The sequence below is a fragment of the Oxyura jamaicensis genome, chromosome 1 (genome assembly GCF_011077185.1).
Source record: "Oxyura jamaicensis isolate SHBP4307 breed ruddy duck chromosome 1, BPBGC_Ojam_1.0, whole genome shotgun sequence".
In the NCBI taxonomy this organism is placed as follows: domain Eukaryota; kingdom Metazoa; phylum Chordata; class Aves; order Anseriformes; family Anatidae; genus Oxyura; species Oxyura jamaicensis.
Genome location: NC_048893.1, coordinates 21,814,200 through 21,831,855, shown reverse-complemented (window position 1 = coordinate 21,831,855; position 17,656 = coordinate 21,814,200). Strand labels below are relative to the sequence as shown.

Genomic DNA, 17,656 nt, shown 5'->3' with positions numbered 1-17,656 from the left:
AAAAAAAAAAAAAAAAAAAAAAAAAAAAAAAAAAAACATAATGAAAAGCTTCCCCCTTCTTAACAGGCAGTTTCCAGTGAGATGGAGGGAGGTTCCTAACAAACAATCTGGTGCTTTTTATTTAATTTCCTATTTTCCAAAACATGAATACATTCAAGTAATTATAGTTTTGTAATAGTTCTTCAGGTCCTCCCACAATCTAAAGATTTGGACAAAAATCGGCAACAGCACAGAAATTATTTCAAACAATGATAAACTATGAAATATGTAAAGTATTATTTCAGCAATCTTCTAACTGGATCCTATAGAAACAATAAAATAAAATAAAATAAAAATGTTCCAAATATCCCTCTAAAGAGACACTAAAGATTCTAGTTTAATTAAGTCAAATATTATTGACTTAATTATAACATATAATTATAACTTAATTATATGACAAATATAATAAAATGAAAGAAATACTACAATGATAAGCTGCCTATCTTTATTTTTGTCTGTGATGTGTGCTGCATGGACTACCTGCAGAGACAGATCTCTGAATATGATCAGAATTAGAAGAGAATGCTTTGAGGTGAAGAAAAGGCTCAATGCAGTTTGCTTCATTAGCACAGCCTGAAGCATCATTAAGATGCTTTGTTTTCTTACAGTCACAGGAATACATTTAGCCAAGAATTCATAATAATAGGAAAAAATAAAAAAAATAAAAGTGTTCTTTTTATGCTAAAGGACATATCTTATTAGACTAATGGAACCATTTCGCTCTCCCACACAGAAATTAGTGTCTTCTTCTTAATAACTACAGCAGTTGCTTACAAGTCAAATTAATATTGGGATACTCTTAGAAGTGTTTCTAGCTTCTTTCAATGTTACTAACAGCTAGATACAAGATCCACTTGATCAGCAAATCCAAGATTAAATCAGTTAGTATAGTAAGATGATAAGGATAATAACTTCCCAGAATAATTGGAAAATATGGTAAAATTGATCTCCTTTACTAGATTACACCTTACAATTACTTCCAGGGGGAGGAGAAGGCAGAAATCTTTCAGAATTTTCTGATTCTCTTTCCTTAAAGGACAGTACAACCTGTTTTCTTTCACAGTATGGGAAACAAGTATTCATCTTCTCATTCAAAACAGTGTTTCCAGGTTAATAATAATCAGTGGTGTCTGTATTATCTGTAAATGAACATGATTCATCCACCTGTCAAAACTGGTAAAAGTAAGAAAACTAAAGTAGTTCTGTTTGTCAAATGAGGATGTACTTCAGATAGCCATCTATCCTCAGAAGGTTTTTGTGCAGTCTACCGTTGTAACTTAATTTTACCTAGAGGTTCACCAAACATCTGTTTTAATCACTCAGCTAATTTAACTCTCTTTTTCTGTGGCATTCCAGTCATCATGAAATTTCAGATATCTCTATTCCAGATGATCCCAATACTTAAGTGCTTTGCCATGCACATGTGCAGATGGAGGCTTACATTGACAGAAGGCTTTCTCACAGAACTTCACTCCTTTTCCTCTAAAGCACCTCACTGACATTTATGCAAGTCTTTAAAAAATATGATGCTTTATGATTTAGGAATAAATTTTTAATTTAGTTCAATGATGCACTTGAATAATCTATTTTTAGTGTTTGTTTGTTTGTTTGTTTGTTTTTCTTAGTAGCAGCTGTCAAACCTATCCAGATCATGAATGGTCAAAACCACAAATTAGACAAAAAAAAAAAAAAAAAAAATCAAACAGGATTTAAAAGTCAATGCTATTATTCTTCTATGTAGAACATCTACAGAAATAACAAACTAAAAATGGCATGTTTAGTGATTCTTTTTCTTATTATTATGCATAAGAGTAAGGACAAACAATAAATGTGGAGATCCATAAAAGCCAGCAAGCTTGGGTTATGCAGAAATATACGTATTTGCGTGCCCTTCATCAAGCACATTTGAAGTTTGACAGACACCTACACTCAATGGCTGAACTTGTACCAACTGAACAGGCTTTGCATTCTATCCAGAATCTTCTAGCAGCTTTGTATTTTTGGAAACTTATCCAATGACCACTAAAGGTAAAGTTAAAGTTTCCATATTGACCTATGGATTTTGGATCTAGGCACCTGTTTTTAGCATTTAATGATACTATTTTTTTTTTTCATTTATCAGTGGAAATAGCCTGAGAGTGAAATGAAAGTAAAAGCTCCTCAAAACACTTTCTACTTAATCTGTACTCATAGGTTTGTTAATTAAGTAAACATAACCTCTCTTTCTAAATATGCATAATGATTTCTGCTATTGTTATAAAACCAAAGTGCACCAAAACATTTGTGAGAATTCAAACAGAAATGTGTTGAAACTTAATAGCATGATGAAATGATAGTTGGAAGTACACCTGGCTTGTAGTGAATGCTATGTTAAATTTTATTAGTCAACATTTCAAAAAAGGAACCATTACTTTTAAAGAATATTTTAAGTTCCTGAACTTATTGCTTAGTTTTCTCTAAACAAACTCAAGCCATAAAAAGAATACTGAAATCAACTGCAATACTAACTGCAAAGTGAGTAAGCATTGAAGAAAAGTCTGTTTATTTTTTAATTAATTTCTTTCATCTTTAGAAAAGATCATAGAATCATTGAATTATTCAGAGTGGAAAATACCTCCAAAATTATAATGATATCAAATTTAAAATAAGATATCTTAAAATGTATGTTTGTTTTAAAAATGCTTCTTTCAGTGTTGTGTATTAACTGATAAACCTGCAAGTGAGTTTGAGTATATTCAGACAATGTATATATGTGTGCACTAACCTATTACATTTTTTCCTATTCAGATAAACAAATAATTGTATGAATGCATGAGCTATTATGATGATGTCTGTATGACTGTGTGGAAACATGCTTTTATTTGCAGCCAAAAGTAGAAGCAATCTGAAAAGAATTATTTGAATTACAAAACTACAGTATTAGCATATTAATTTGTTTTTTTCCTCCTGAAAGTTGTTATCTGAAGAATAAGAAATCACTATTAAAAAAAAAAAAAAAAAAAAAAAAAAAAAGGCAACAAAGAAGTGAGATTTAGTGTAGAAGCTGTGCAATTTAGTATAATTTGTGCATTCAGTCTTGAATTTCATAAGAGAAATGCAAAAGAGGTGTTCATTAATATCATCTTTAGTGGTCAAAACCAAATCATCCTTTACCTCAAGCTAAAGTGAAACAATGGTATAAATCAAACCTCACTGCCTAGTATCCAGGCAAGTAATATTTCCGTGTTTTAATACTCAGAAATACATCTGAATTTCTATAGATACTTGCCATAAAATTTACTGCCCCAAGCTGTTAAAACATAAACTGTGTGTGACTTATTGCAAAACATACATGCACAAATTCAGAATTTAAGGTCATTGCATCTGAATATATTTTCCTATACCAAACAGATTTTAAAATCTTTAGTTACTGTATCTATAATATGCCATTACTTTGGTACTTGTTTCCCTTGACTTATTCCAAAAGGCCATGGAAATTAAGCCTGATCCAATTCAGTAAGCCTGTTTACCTAATTTTTTAGTGAGGAAAATGTTTTTTGTTTGTTTGTTTGTTCGTTTGTTTGTTTTTTTCTGCCACACTGTCTTCCCCTCATGATCCTTCTGTTTGAGTTAACAGGTGTTTTATCAAGCTACACAGACCTATTCTTTAATTCTGCAGGCATGAGTGTCATCAGAACCACAAACATGTAAAAACTTTGAACTATTACAAATGGACACATGCTGACTTTTCCAATTGAATTAATTAAACTAAAAATATAAACTATCACCTGTTAGAAGAAAAGGGAAAAGAGCTTATGAAAAGAACTGATGGCTTTCCTATTTTATTATATTCCAAACCTTGCAGATTTGCAGTTTTAAAGATTGATGTTGTTATTATTGCTCTTTCCTACCTAACTTGTCTACTTCACTACTACCAGCTGAATACAAACCCACAAAGTCAACATTTATCTCTGTCTTCCCATTAGAACTAAGAGCAGTAGAGTTAACTGTCTGATGTGTTTTGCAGGGTTTATCATGACTGATATCAGGAAAGAATCATGCCAACTGAAAGAGGAAAAACAGATATTGTAGTATGCAATGTTGAATTTCTCATTAAAGCATCAGGAAAAAGATTTCTTTCTCTTCTGTGACAATAACTAGTGATTTGTGCATTAAAATATTTCACGTATACTTAATTCACTCCTCCTAACAAAGAGAACAAAGATTTATAGCGCTTCATGTAACAGGCTGGAGCATCACAGAAGGGTAATAATAAGCATAAGAAACACTAATTTAATGTAAGGGTATAGTGAGAACATTTTCATTTTCTCACTACATTATTAGGACAACCATACTACAATCACATAAAGTTACTTGTGTTAAAATACAGGAAATTTACCATTTGAATCATATATTTTATTATCTATGAATTCCAAGATTCTGTTCACAATTAGCATTCGGGATTATTAATTTGTGAGTGAAAATATTGCAGTGTTACAAGTATTGAAAATAAAAATAAAGGGAGGACAGTAATTGACTTGTAAACTTATAACTTACCTTCTCTGCTGATTGGGCTGTGCCAAAAAAGATTGGAATAAAAGCTAACCAAATTATGCAGGTTGTGTACATAGTAAATCCAATGGGTTTTGCTTCATTGAAGGTCTCTGGAACCCCTCTTGTTTTAATAGCATAAACAGTGCATGTGACCATTAAAAGAATACTGTATCCAAGGGAACAAATGAGAGAAAGATCTGAAATGTCACATTTGAGAACTCCCCTGGCATTTTCTGGTTCAAGTGTCCTCTGTTCTCCATAGTCTACTATGGTATGTGGTGGATCGATAGCAAACCAGATGAAGACTCCAATAAGCTGCAAGGATATGAGGCTGAAAGTGATCACGAGCTGGGAAGCTGGACTAATAAATTTGGGAGCTGTGACTGATTTTTTACCCTGTTCAAATATTCTGTGAATTCTGTTTGTTTTGGTAAGCAAGGCAGCATAGCTGAAACACATGCCAAGTCCTAGAAAGATCCTCCGAAATGAGCAGATCACTGTATCAGGAGTTGCAATCACTAAAAACGTGATGGAATAACAGAGAAAAATCCCAGTCAAGAGCACATAACTGAGCTCCCGTCCAGAGGCCCTGACAATCGGCGTATCGTTGTACCGGACAAATGTCACGATGACAAAGGTGGTGGCAATAATACCAAGGATAGCTATGAAGACGGGCACAATGGCCCACGGGGAATGCCACTCCAGTTTGATTATAGGGATAAGCTGGCAATCGGTACGGTTGGCGTTCGGTCTCTTATTGATCGGGCACAGCTCACAGTTGAATTCGTCCACCTGGTAGTGGTACCCTTCACAGCGTTCGCAGTGCCAGCAGCAGGGCACACCCTTCACAGTTTTCTTTCTTTCCCCAGCTTTACAGGGCAGGCTGCAGACAGATGCTGGATGAGTGTGTTCTCTGTTAGCCCACTGCATGTCTTCTACCTGTGGGTATAAAAAATTAATGAGCTTTCTATTTTCCCCCATTTATAATATCCTAATCCTGGCCACAGGTTTGTCATAAATCACTACATGCTGACAGTACAAATACAGTTTACCATAATAAGAAACATGTTTCTTTCCCTTGTATTGACTTTATGAAAGCGTTAAATGATTGTGCCCAATAAATCATTCATGCCACAGGCTTGATGAGTGTCATTAGTTTCTATTTACCTCTTTACTGCTGACCAAATTGACATCTGTAAGGATATTTATTGACTCCAGGCTAGTTTGAAAGCAAAAAGCCCTGTACACAGCACTTTAAAAGTTAATCATATGCAAATATAAATACCACTAGTTCTCAAACATTTAATTACAAAATAAGGCTATGTGAGTTTCAAATAAGTTTCTGGTACAGTGAAGAAATAGATTGAAATCTCATTGCATCAGCTGTAGCAGAACAAAAAGTGCCAGAAAAAAAACATCCATGTACAGGAGAGGGAATGCCACCTCTTCCAAGAATGTATTTCATACTTTTTCACTTTCTAGGTTTTGAAATTCAAAAGAGAGTTTTGTTTTCATTTCTAGAAGATAAAAATGAGCATACAGTGCTTTCTGAATAGTAATGCAAAAAGATGTCATGCTGCACTTTAGACCTGATTTAAAAATTCCAAGGTTCTTTTTTTGTAGCACTAAACAGATGCACACAATACAATCTTGCTTTTGAAATCCCAGATTTCTCCACAGCAAATAATATACTTTTTTGTTTGTTTGCTTGCTTGTTTGTTTGTTTTTCATCCCTTGTCTATTCTTCCTGAATGTCGTGTGTCGTTCATTCCCCCCCCCATTTGTATAGGGAATTAATGGATTTAAAGCAATATAGCTGAAAATTAATGCTCAGTTTGGTCACAGCTCTCCCTAGCCCACACGTAACAACATTGTGTTCTGCAAGAAATCATACTGACTGAACCAGAACAGTTTGCAGAGCAAGGAATTGCTTATAGGCACAAGATTCAGACTGTTTTACTCCCATGCTCCAGCTTTTATGCCTTTACTAGGTGGTAAATACTCAAGGATGAAAGACTTGCCTTGTTCTTGCCTAGTAAGTACTTAGCACTTTTAATCAATTTAGAGCATTTATTTATAAGTGAAACAGCAGTAGCAAAACTTCACATGTCAGGACTGTTTTGAGTTCATTCTGGAGGAGGACAGAATGGGGACAGCTTATCCAGTGAGATAATTTTGGTCTTAAAGATTTATTTTTCCAGCAGTTTTTCAGCAGATTTGAGAGAAAATCACAGTGTAGCATCACTGGCCCCATTTGCCTTCCTGAAAGAGTCAGCGCACTGGTCGCAGTACCATGTAGGATGAACAAAACTGAAGCAAGCAGCCAGGCTGTTTGTCTCCTCTGTCCCCTTTTCTGAACAGTTTAGCACTTGGCTATTATTCAGCTCTCAAAGGGGCAAATGAGGGACCACATGGTAATGGGGAGAAACATATTCATATGGCCAACTCAGTGAATCCCCTGAGTGATTTAAGGATGTCAGTGGGTTTGAGATCTGTCGTGAACCTACAAAAGTTAAACATATTTTATATGAAAGACTGATAATTACATGAAATTCATCATCCAGTGATTATCTAAAAAGAAAACACTCAAGTAATTAGCTTCCTAAAAACCATAAGAATAATCCAATGTCATGAAATATCTTTGTTAGAGACCTAGCAGATCACTTGAAATTTTAAGAAAGCATTTACCTCTGTTACAATATCTGGGTTTTAATCACTGAAATTCTTAAAGCCTGCATAACTCCTAGTGTTTCATCTACTAGACAAGAGAGAAGGCATGTTATGATGATATCTGTATGATACCAAAGACATATTCTCCCTTCACAGAGTTGTTAGGCGAATAAATACTTCAAAGCTTGTGATTTGGTCAGATACTTTGTTAATGGGGTAATATGAGGTTTATATGAGGGTAATATGAGGTTGTGTGGGTAAGTTTGGGATGACTCAAAACAGAACAGTACTGCCTATTCACCAGATTATAGCACAAAATAGAAAATTACCAGGAGAATACACAGCACCTATTTTAGCATAAAGTTAGAGTGTCATGGACAGCCAATATCTAGGCTGGCAGAAAGTCTGACAGGATAAAGCTAAAGTGTCCATTTTTTTTAACACATATAAACTAGAAAAGTGAGCTCATACCTGATCAACATTTAATGCCATGAGGCTAAAGTGTTTCTTATCTAGCATTAAGCATGCTAAAGCCACTGTTACTATACTGTGAATCCACAGTTTAGATAGGTAGAAAGAGTTGCTTTTTGTCTCTTAGAGTTTCCCTTCTAATAAAATAAATAAATAAATAAACATATTTCACAGCTATCTGTGATATCACACACTTCTGTCTTGACTGTGCTTTAATTAACTAAAAACAGACTTAAATAATCCTGGTTGGAAATACATTAGTGTGCCTAAGGTTCCAGTGGCAACAACTGAAAACAATTTCCCATCACAGAAGGTCACTGGTAAATATTCAAATTGCATTTTTTATTCAAATAAATCCAACACATAATCTACAGAAAAAATATCTTCCAGCATGGCAAGATAGGGTTGTGAATGTTGAAGAAGTCACCGGCTTAACAAACTTGACTCCTTTTTTTTTTTTTTTTTTTTTTTTTTTAATGAATTATGAATATAAACATGATTAACTGTTAGAAGTGGAACAATTCAAATGAGAGTTGGCTCCCAAAGGGTAAAAACATTCTAAAACAGTGTAGAATAATCAGAGTGAATGGCTGGTGCTGGTGCATTTTACACTGCATGCAAGTGAAGTCTTAAGTATGGTGTTGTTTGTAGGACTATTTTTAGTCCAAAAGTATCATGGTTTTTAGGCTGACCTACATTTCTGAAAAGGCTCTTAAGAAAAATTTGATGAGTTCTTGATCATGAGTTATTTTCAAAGAAGGAGAAGAAATCTTCCTAAGAAACATTGGACAGTGTTTGAAATTAGAGATCACCTTTAAGATGTTTGCAGTTCTTAGAAAATTCTGGCAGTGTAGTATTTTAACTCTGAAAGTAGGTACAAAGATGTAATTCCCCCTTTATACCACTTTGATTTCCCCCTTTATACTACTTTGTGGGGTCCTCCCATGAACCAAGCTACATTAAAAAGAAAAGTAACATAGTAAGAGCCAATCTGTGGACCTGAGGTGTTGGCTCTGAGGAGCTGATGTTCTTGTTGGTCAGTATTTGAAATTAGAGACTGGGAAGGTAATATTGGGCTAATTCTGGCCTGGCTGAGTGGACGGAACCCCTGGTAATGATTATAGAAAACTAATGTCCTTCTGGAGAGCATCTTCTGTTTTCATTTCAGCCAAAAGCAATTCAGTTCACGTACCCTGAGACCCACTCCACAATATGAGCAAGTGTGCTAAGTGGGAATAATTAGCAGATTTATTTCAAAAGCAGACTCTTGACTGAAACCAAAATGCTAATGTGTATACACCTGCAGACTGCTACTTAGATACTATTGTGACAGAGGCAGATTAAAGGGCAGGGGAAACTGTAACACAGAGTGAACACTGCTTACTTTTATTATGTCTGAGTAGATCCAGTAAGGGTTTCTGTATATGCAGCAGTTAAAGACTGAAAAGTCATGCTACTTCTGGTCATCTGGTTCATTCTCAGCTACCTATAACTCACAGCGCTCCTTGCCTGTAATATATTTTTGAACTATTGTTTTGTATAATAGGAATTTAATAAGGAAATCCAGTACAAGACATAATTATAAAAAAATATAAAATAAATAAAAAAATAAAAATAAAAGACCAATTAAAGCTCTATCAGTTTTTTCAGTCATTGAATGTATATATGAAGGACCTGGCTTCCTGAACCTGTACAGAAGATTCACGTATGTCATTATTTTCCTATCCGTAGGTTATAGCACTATTGATCTCAATTCTCTGAGATTAACTTTAGACAATAAATGAATAATAGAAACTATTAAGATACAAGAAAGAGGAGAATCATCTGAATACCTATAATTTCCATCAAATTCAAAGGGAGTTTCTGGATGCTCAGCCTCCTTTGAAAATCTGATTTTTTTATTTAAACATAAACATTTAGCAGTGGAACTTTCAAAAGTGCCAAAGGGGACTTTTCAATTCCGTTAATTAATTTAAATGGGAGCTATGTGCCATATCTGCTTAAATGCTTTTGATAATCCCACTGTGTTTCCATCTGCAGTTTTCAACACCTAAATAATTAAATAATTCAGAAAACCTACCCCAAAGTGACCTAGAAGTTTAAATGTTACAAAGCTAACTTCAGAGGAACTTAATTTTAGACACACAAAGAGGACAAGGCCACAAAAAAAAAAAAAAAAAAAAAAAAAAAAAAAAAAAAAAGCTATATTTATGTTTATTTATGTATTTATTTATCTTTGACATTGCAATAAATTTGTTCTGTAGCACTTCAGCCCTCACTGATCAAAGTCTCTGGGTCTTCAACAGCCTATATACCGCTTAGCCCTTGCTAGGGCTGGGTGAGTCTCAGATCTTTAACTAGCCTTAGGTAAACTTAGACTCTAGAAGACTTATTTTTGTCACCTTCATTTTCAAGTGACATGTCCCAGCTGCTTTTGACTACAGTGTGAAACATGACTAAATTCAGTGTAAAATACATCTGAATTTATTGTATAGGTCAGATAGACTGGATTGACTAGCTCTGTATTTACTATTAATAATTGTTTGAACATAATTTTATATGGGTAGCTCCTCTGAATTTGGGAAGTGATAGATGAGTTATCATGGAGCACCTCACTTTAGCCTACTATGTGTTACTGTTTTCTATTATTACAATATTTACTGAAGTGAAAATGTCAAAAAGAGTGTGACAGCATGTCTGTAATACACATGCTAATTTTCTACAAAATACATCATGATACAGAAAGAGAATGGCTTCATTGCTATTTAAATAGACATAAAAATCGTCACTATATGAGTTATCTGCCTGATGGAGTCGCAATTTGCTTTAATTTGCAGCCCTAAGGTTTGCAGTTCACTAAACCATCAAAACACAGAGGAAATGCCATTTCATATCAAAATTGAGTAAACACCTCTATCCTTCATAAACATTACAAATACAGTTTTCTCTAATATCTAATAATAAAGCTAAAAATTAATGATTCAAGAAATGGGTTCAAATAAGATGAGATTTACATGATACTGTACAAGAAGCACATTCACATTCCTGGCACCTATGTTCCTCCAATAATCAAGCAACTCATTCATTTAGCAATGCCCTCAGCAACCAAAGGAGATTGATAAAAATTGCTGCTAATAGGTCACATACAAATTCTGAACCATTTACGTATACAAAAAACACTGTTTTCCATTTGAGATCATGAAATAATTTATCACTTAATTCAGCAGTGAGTGATTATACAAAGCATTTGACAAACCTCACAGGATTTTTATCAAGGACTTTGCTGGATAGTATTTTATTTTGTTTTATTTTAATTATGTTGTATTATCAATTGCAGGAATTTTCAATTTTGAAACCTTATCTCAGAGCTAGACATTTATTTTAAAAATTAAAAATACATGTTTAAGAATATTATTTTAATGAATAGAATTATACAAGATCTGGATAGAAGAATGCAAATAGTGCATTCTGCCAGAATTATGAGAACAGGCTAACATATTATTTGGTAGTCAGTTAGCCAAGACCTTCAGAATCATTAAGGTTCTCACGCACCACTTCATATGGCTTTTAATACATATTCAGATTCTGAGTTATAAAAATGACAAAGAACTGAAATATCACCTGCAGCTGTTACTAAGAGTTGCACTTATTTCTGTTTCAAATTTGTGGAATTATTTCTCTTCTGACAAAAAGGTTTATCAGAGAAGCACAGCAAATTAATGAATTGGGGCAATTTAGTCTAATATTTAGCTTTTGAATTATCTAATGCATCTATTCTCACAGTAAAAGTTCAAGTCTCTAATGTACCTTGTCCAATCAAGTCATATGAACCATCCCACACCAGAATTAAACTGAAACTGGTTCACCTAAAGTGAATTCATTATGAGCCTAAATGTAATGATCATTGCATTCAGTCTGACAGCCAGATTTTATCCCCCTAGAGAAAAGCTGAGTATACTTACAGACTAAATTTACAAATATTTAAGCAGGCATGTGCAGAAGGGAAATAAGTCAAGGACAAAAAAATATAATAATAAAAAAAAGCAAGCAAGCAAACAAACAAACAAAACACTAGAATGAATCCAGATTGTCAATGGCAGTAACAAATTGTTAAGATTAACAAGTTTGCTATAATTCCTTAGACTTATCTACCTCACTTTTACCATTATTTACCACGTATAGATGTTTTCCTAACAACTGAGATGTGTTTTTTCTGGAATTTGAGGCACTGATGTTCCTAAATATTTGCAAAGAACATGAGATCATATCCTTGTTTTTATCAAAAAACAGTTGAAAATTAATGTATTTGAATGTCAGACACATTTGAAGAAGAGTCTGAGAAGCCAGATCATATGCAATGACTGTGAAAGGACCAAGAAGGAAGGCAATATTTATACATGAAAGCAGTGCTTCAGAATGGTTACACAGCTTTGGTCTCTTATGCTATTTGCTTAGAGATAGCCCATACAGCTCTGATACAATCTGACTTTCTTGGTGGCCTTGGGCAAATTATTTAACCTGCTTGAACCTCAGATTTGCAGTTGGCTGGAGGGAAGCTGTCATGCAGACAAGAAGAGTGGAGACACCTAAGTAAGTTTAAAATGTGGGTGAAATGTTTAAGTAGGGATGTTATATTTTCTGAATCTCAGTGATGCCAGGGACTAAACTGATCTCAGTCTCTCGGGTCTGAAAGGGCTTTTGCCCAGCAAATACTTATACTTTAGAAATCACAATTAAAACTTATTTTTTGCTTTTAAAAGTGAGCAATATTTTTCAAAGAATTTACAACAGAAACGTTACAATAATTCTGTTTCCTCAGTATGTCAGAATCTTTCTTGTCATTTCCAGCTTCCAAGAAATGCAATATCCCCAATCTGTGGAATTACCAAAGCGAAGATAATTCATTTTTAATGTTGTGTCCACATTGAGAAGTCATTTTCAGCTAAGGCAAACAAGCAAACAAACAAACAAACAAACAAATAAAATTAACTGAAGGATGCTTCAAGAGAAAAAAAAATAAAAAGAGAAAATAGTGTAAACAGATAAAGCAAACGTTTCACATAATCAAAAAAAAAAGGGGGGGGGGGGGGGAAAGGGTTAAATACTAGCACACTCAGTGTGCTGAGACTATAAGAAAATAACCTCACTAGTTAAATCATATAAATCATGCCTGCTGAATATAGAAGATCATAATGTGTAAACTATAAATGGAATGATCATACCACTGTATCATAATATATAGAGAATAGTGCTACAGAAACCCCAACTTTAAAATGCTAGTCTTTGAATAGTTTAGGATCTGTTTGCATACAAGATTATTGTCTAACTGTAGTTTGGCAGGTACTTATGGGCTCTGGAAGTACTGACCCTAACAAACCCCTGATATACAGGTCAGAGCTGAAATATGTTCCCTTCTTTGATTTGCCAGACACCAGACTTACTAATGTTCACGGAGTACACAGAAAACCAGTTTTTATTCTCAGGTGCTTTGGGAAGTAGGCTGGCACAAAATGCAGCGATTAACAGGTCATCAAGTAAACAGCTACTGTTCGTGCACAGTGCAACTATTAGGTGGAAATTTACAGCCACCTGGTAGACACTTCTGTTCAGTACAAGCAAGATAATTTTTCTTCTTTATAAGCATGAATCTTTACTATTACAGCACCTGCCTCTGGAATAGGTTCTGTATTTTCAAATGAGACAAGACCTCCCCCTCCTCCCAGTCTTTTACTTAATAATTCTATGACACAGAAATATCCTATTCAAGATAACATAAACAGACTTCACATTTTTGGAAATACTTTGCAAGGTCTATTGTCTATATTTCAAAAATATATGATTATTATGAAAGGATCAGACTGCAAATCAAGCTTTCAAATTTATGTTTTATGCAGACTATTTTCACATAGACAATTTCTATTGCATATCATCACCCAGAGTTACTCAATGTCCTTACATGTACTTGACATGCACTTGGAGAGATTTTAATGAGCATTTTGGTGTTCTATTCCTATATAACTTATGATGCACATGCAAGAACTGAAGCCATTATATGCTACTAAAAGCAGACTGAGCCATAACTTTGCATATAATAAAAAATAATAAAAACCTCAAATAACTGGTCTTGTTAAGGAAAACTTGCATCTTCATGCTTTTTTTTTTTTTTTTTTTTTTTTTTTGGTCAAGTGATAGGTTTTGACCAGTACTACTATGCCCATTTGAACCACAAGGTTTGGAAATACCTTTTTTTTTCCTGTAAATCATGCAGAAATGGTTTGTATGCATACCTCAGAAATTTAGTGCTTTGAGGAAAGGATCCCAGTTCTGGCAAAGAGTTCCTTAACATCAATTTCCATGTACCTGGGGAATATTCACAGCTCTTCCCAAGGTCCATGCCATCACTAATTTAATAGCCTAGTTGCATTTCTTTATAAAGCTTTTAATACCCATAACAAATTTGTTCCCTACCAAACCTATTGCTTTTATTACTTTAGTTAATGTTTGAGTCCAAGACCAGAACTCCAACCTGTCAGATGCTTTCCATTCCCATTGCTGCTCAGATTCTCCCTCAATTTACAGCTCTGAACAAACAGAAGGATTTAAGCATACCTACCATTTGACTTTAAAGGACTCTCATATAGACTTTTTTCTTTTTCCTTTAATTTTAAGTCACTGGTTAATTCATTGAAGAAATCCCAATTTCCAATAAAAAAGTCATCATTACATGGTTTTAATCACTGGGGAAATTCTGTCCCCAAACACTTTCATGATGGCCTACTTCATGTGACAAAACCACAGGACTATGTCTTGGGCCACAACTCCTCCAGATTGAAACCGGTCCTGTAACTTCAGTAAAGTTATGCCAACAAGATCACAGGCCCATACACATTACTTAAGAAGACAAATTATAACCCTTTTTCTAATCTTTAATGTATATTAATTATTTTAAACTAGAAAATAACCAATCATAAAAATGTTGCAAATATTTCCATTGAATCATGAGTGGCAGCAAGAGAGAAAACACAAAGGTAATAACTCCACTCCCAAAGAATAACAGGAAATAGAACTGGAAGATCATGTCATCTTATGATCCTCAAGCTCTGAAAAGTGTTTCAGCTAAGTGAAGAACTTGACATTTTGATCAAAGTTGCCCTCACCCCAGCTGCTCTGAACCATAATTGACTGTGACAGAGGAACAGACAAGCTTGAATGAAATTTAGGGATCACGTTTATTTCCTGTCTGATGAGAAGCAGCACTATACCTAAACCATTCCTGACATATTTGTCTAACCTATTTTTTAGGGAAAAGATCTGTTAATGTGTGTTGTACCTGCTACCCTGAAGCAGTGCAAAGTCCTAACCATTGACATGTAGACTTTGACTTTTCTTTAAGGTAGCTTCCTCTATAATAGTTCATGCTGCCTTCGCCAACTCCATTTAGTGAATGGTCAGATCTTTCCAATATAACTATTTAGAATTTTCAGCACTACATAAATGAAAGAAAATCATCAAAAAGAAAGGTCCTTTAAACACAGATCCATCCAGGTTACAATACCACATACAAAAAGTCTGAAAGTCTGAGCTAGTTCAGAACCAGAAACCAACAGACTGTGTTTTATACTGAGATTTTCAGCAACAGGGCAAGAGCTCTCTGCCAAACCTATGCTGAAGCTTAGAATGAAGAGTGAATAACAGAATTGAAAATTCTGCAGAGAGACAATGATCTGGCAGGAAAAAAAAAAAAAAAAAAAAAAAAAAAAAAAAAAAAAACATGATGAAGAAGTTTAAACTAGATATTAACCGATGCATTTACTAAGGGAAATAAAATTAAAAACAAACAAAAAACAGACAAACAAACAAAAACCCTTGAAATTAAGGAAAGACTAACATTCAAAATGATGTGCTTTCAAGCCAGGAATTTTCACATGGATTGAGCATATTGAGATTTATTCTGTGATACATAAAGAACTAACTGATGAGATAGAAAACTATTGAGACTTTACAAGGAAGTATGCAAAACTCGGAAATGCAATGTTTATGCTTAGGAAATGGGAGAAACGAAGCCAGGGAGTTATCAACCCCTTAGTTTAAATTGAATTCCCAGAAAAATCCTGAAAGAAGTAAAACAAACATATTTTGTAAACAGAGAACACAAACAAACAAGACAAATAACAGCAGGGATCTGTCAACAATAAGCTGTCACATTTCCTTCAGTGAGAGGGTAACAGGCATCGTGGATGAGAGACAAGCAGTTAGGTGTCATTTATCTTAACATTAGAAAGATTTTTGACACCATCTCAAATTACACTCTCAGTCATAAGCAACCTATAGAAACAGATCTAGCCCCTAAGGACTGAGTGTGAATTATATCACAAAACTGCAGGAAGATAAAATTTGTCATGGATTCACTGTCAGAATGGAAAGGATAGTACAGGGTGGGGCCTGGAAAGGGTCTGTTCTCAGTCTGTCTTTATACTTGTAATAACCATTCAATAAAATTTTGGTGATAAAACTGAGTATATGGTGATCAAATTTGACTAGTAAGACTGGAAAAGTCTGAAGCTATGCTGAAGGTCAGGATAGTTATTCCATATAGTACAGACTAACTGCTGAAAGTCTGAAGAAAAGGAGCAAGCAGTTTAACAGGAACAACCAATAGGCAGCACTTTACAGGACAGGAAGCACAAAGAGATAGTATCTCTTCATAAAACAAGATCTCAGAGCTATTATATAGATCAAAATATGTTGAACCAATGTCATAATATTGCAAAAGGGCCGTATGCCATCCTGAAAAACACAGATAGATAAAATAATCTTTCCCCTCTACTCCACACCAATGAATACATGAAATGTTTCTCCTGTACTCTCCACTAGTGAGACTTCAGACAGAGCTCTTTGTGAAGGTTAGATCATTGTCTGAATGAGAATCAAATGGGAAGTCCAGAGGAAATCAGCAAAGATCAGAAGTGTTTCTAGAAAACCTCATCTTCAGAGTGGTATGGAAAGTTAAGAAATGGAAGAGAATGCCCTCAGAGGCTGTAAAGTCTTTGTCCATGGATTAACATAAGTATATAAGATGCTATCTTTATGCAAGGGATAAATAGTCCCTAGAGATCCCTTTAGCTGCCTTCTTCTATAGCACAATAGGGCAAATTTCGGTTACTAAATATTTTAAACACGAAATAAAAAATTGGGATCATAACTGGGACAGATAAACAGAAAAATTGCAATGCATTCTCATGAGACTAAATGTCTTTAGACTGCCTTTGCAGTTTCACAAAATACCTGTTTAAGAAACCATTTTTTTTTAATATTTAAGAAAATAAGAATTAAAATGTTGATAAACATATTTTCTATTCTTGGCTAATTAACAATGAACTTTAAATATTTTTAAGGGTAGAGTTTCTGTATTGTTTTTGGTTACAGGACAAATGCTTCCCAGAAAGATGAGAGGGTATGAGAAATCACCATTGTCACAGCAGTAAACTCTTTTCCATGTAGACCTAAAAAACATAAACCAATCTGGGAAATACTAGAATCATAGAATCATAGAATCATAGAATATCCTGAGTTGGAAGGGACCCTTAAGGATCATCAAGTCCAACTCTTGACACCGCACAGGTCTACCCAAAAGTTCAGACCATGTGACTAAGTGCACAGTCCAATCTCTTCTTAAATTCAGACAGGCTCGGTGCAGTGACAACTTCCCTGGGGAGCCTGTTCCAGTGTGCAACCACCCTCTCTGTGAAGAACCCCCCTCCTGATGTCAAGCCTAAATTTCCCCTGCCTCAGCTTAACCCCGTTCCCGCGGGTCCTGTCACTGGTGTTAATGGAGAAAAGGTCTCCTGTCTCTCGACACCCCCTTACGAGGAAGTTGTAGACTGTGATGAGGTCTCCTCTCAGCCTCCTCTTCTCCAGGCTGAACAGGCCCAGTGACCTCAGC

General features: G+C 34.7%; 1 protein-coding gene across 8 annotated transcripts in view; it reads right to left on the bottom strand.

Annotated features, from left to right (window-relative positions):
* The window catches only part of GRM8 (glutamate metabotropic receptor 8), a 374,392-nt gene that overhangs the window by 45,461 nt on the left and 311,275 nt on the right, over nucleotides 1–17,656 (bottom strand). For 7 of the 8 annotated variants that reach the window (XM_035309196.1, XM_035309177.1, XM_035309214.1 and 4 more), the window contains one exon: nucleotides 4,576–5,511. The exons of the other annotated variant lie outside the window; for it this stretch is intronic. In XM_035309196.1, coding sequence (XP_035165087.1) covers nucleotides 4,576–5,511 — 936 coding nt within the window. The remainder of the gene's footprint in view (nucleotides 1–4,575; nucleotides 5,512–17,656) is intronic. 8 annotated transcript variants of the gene reach the window in all.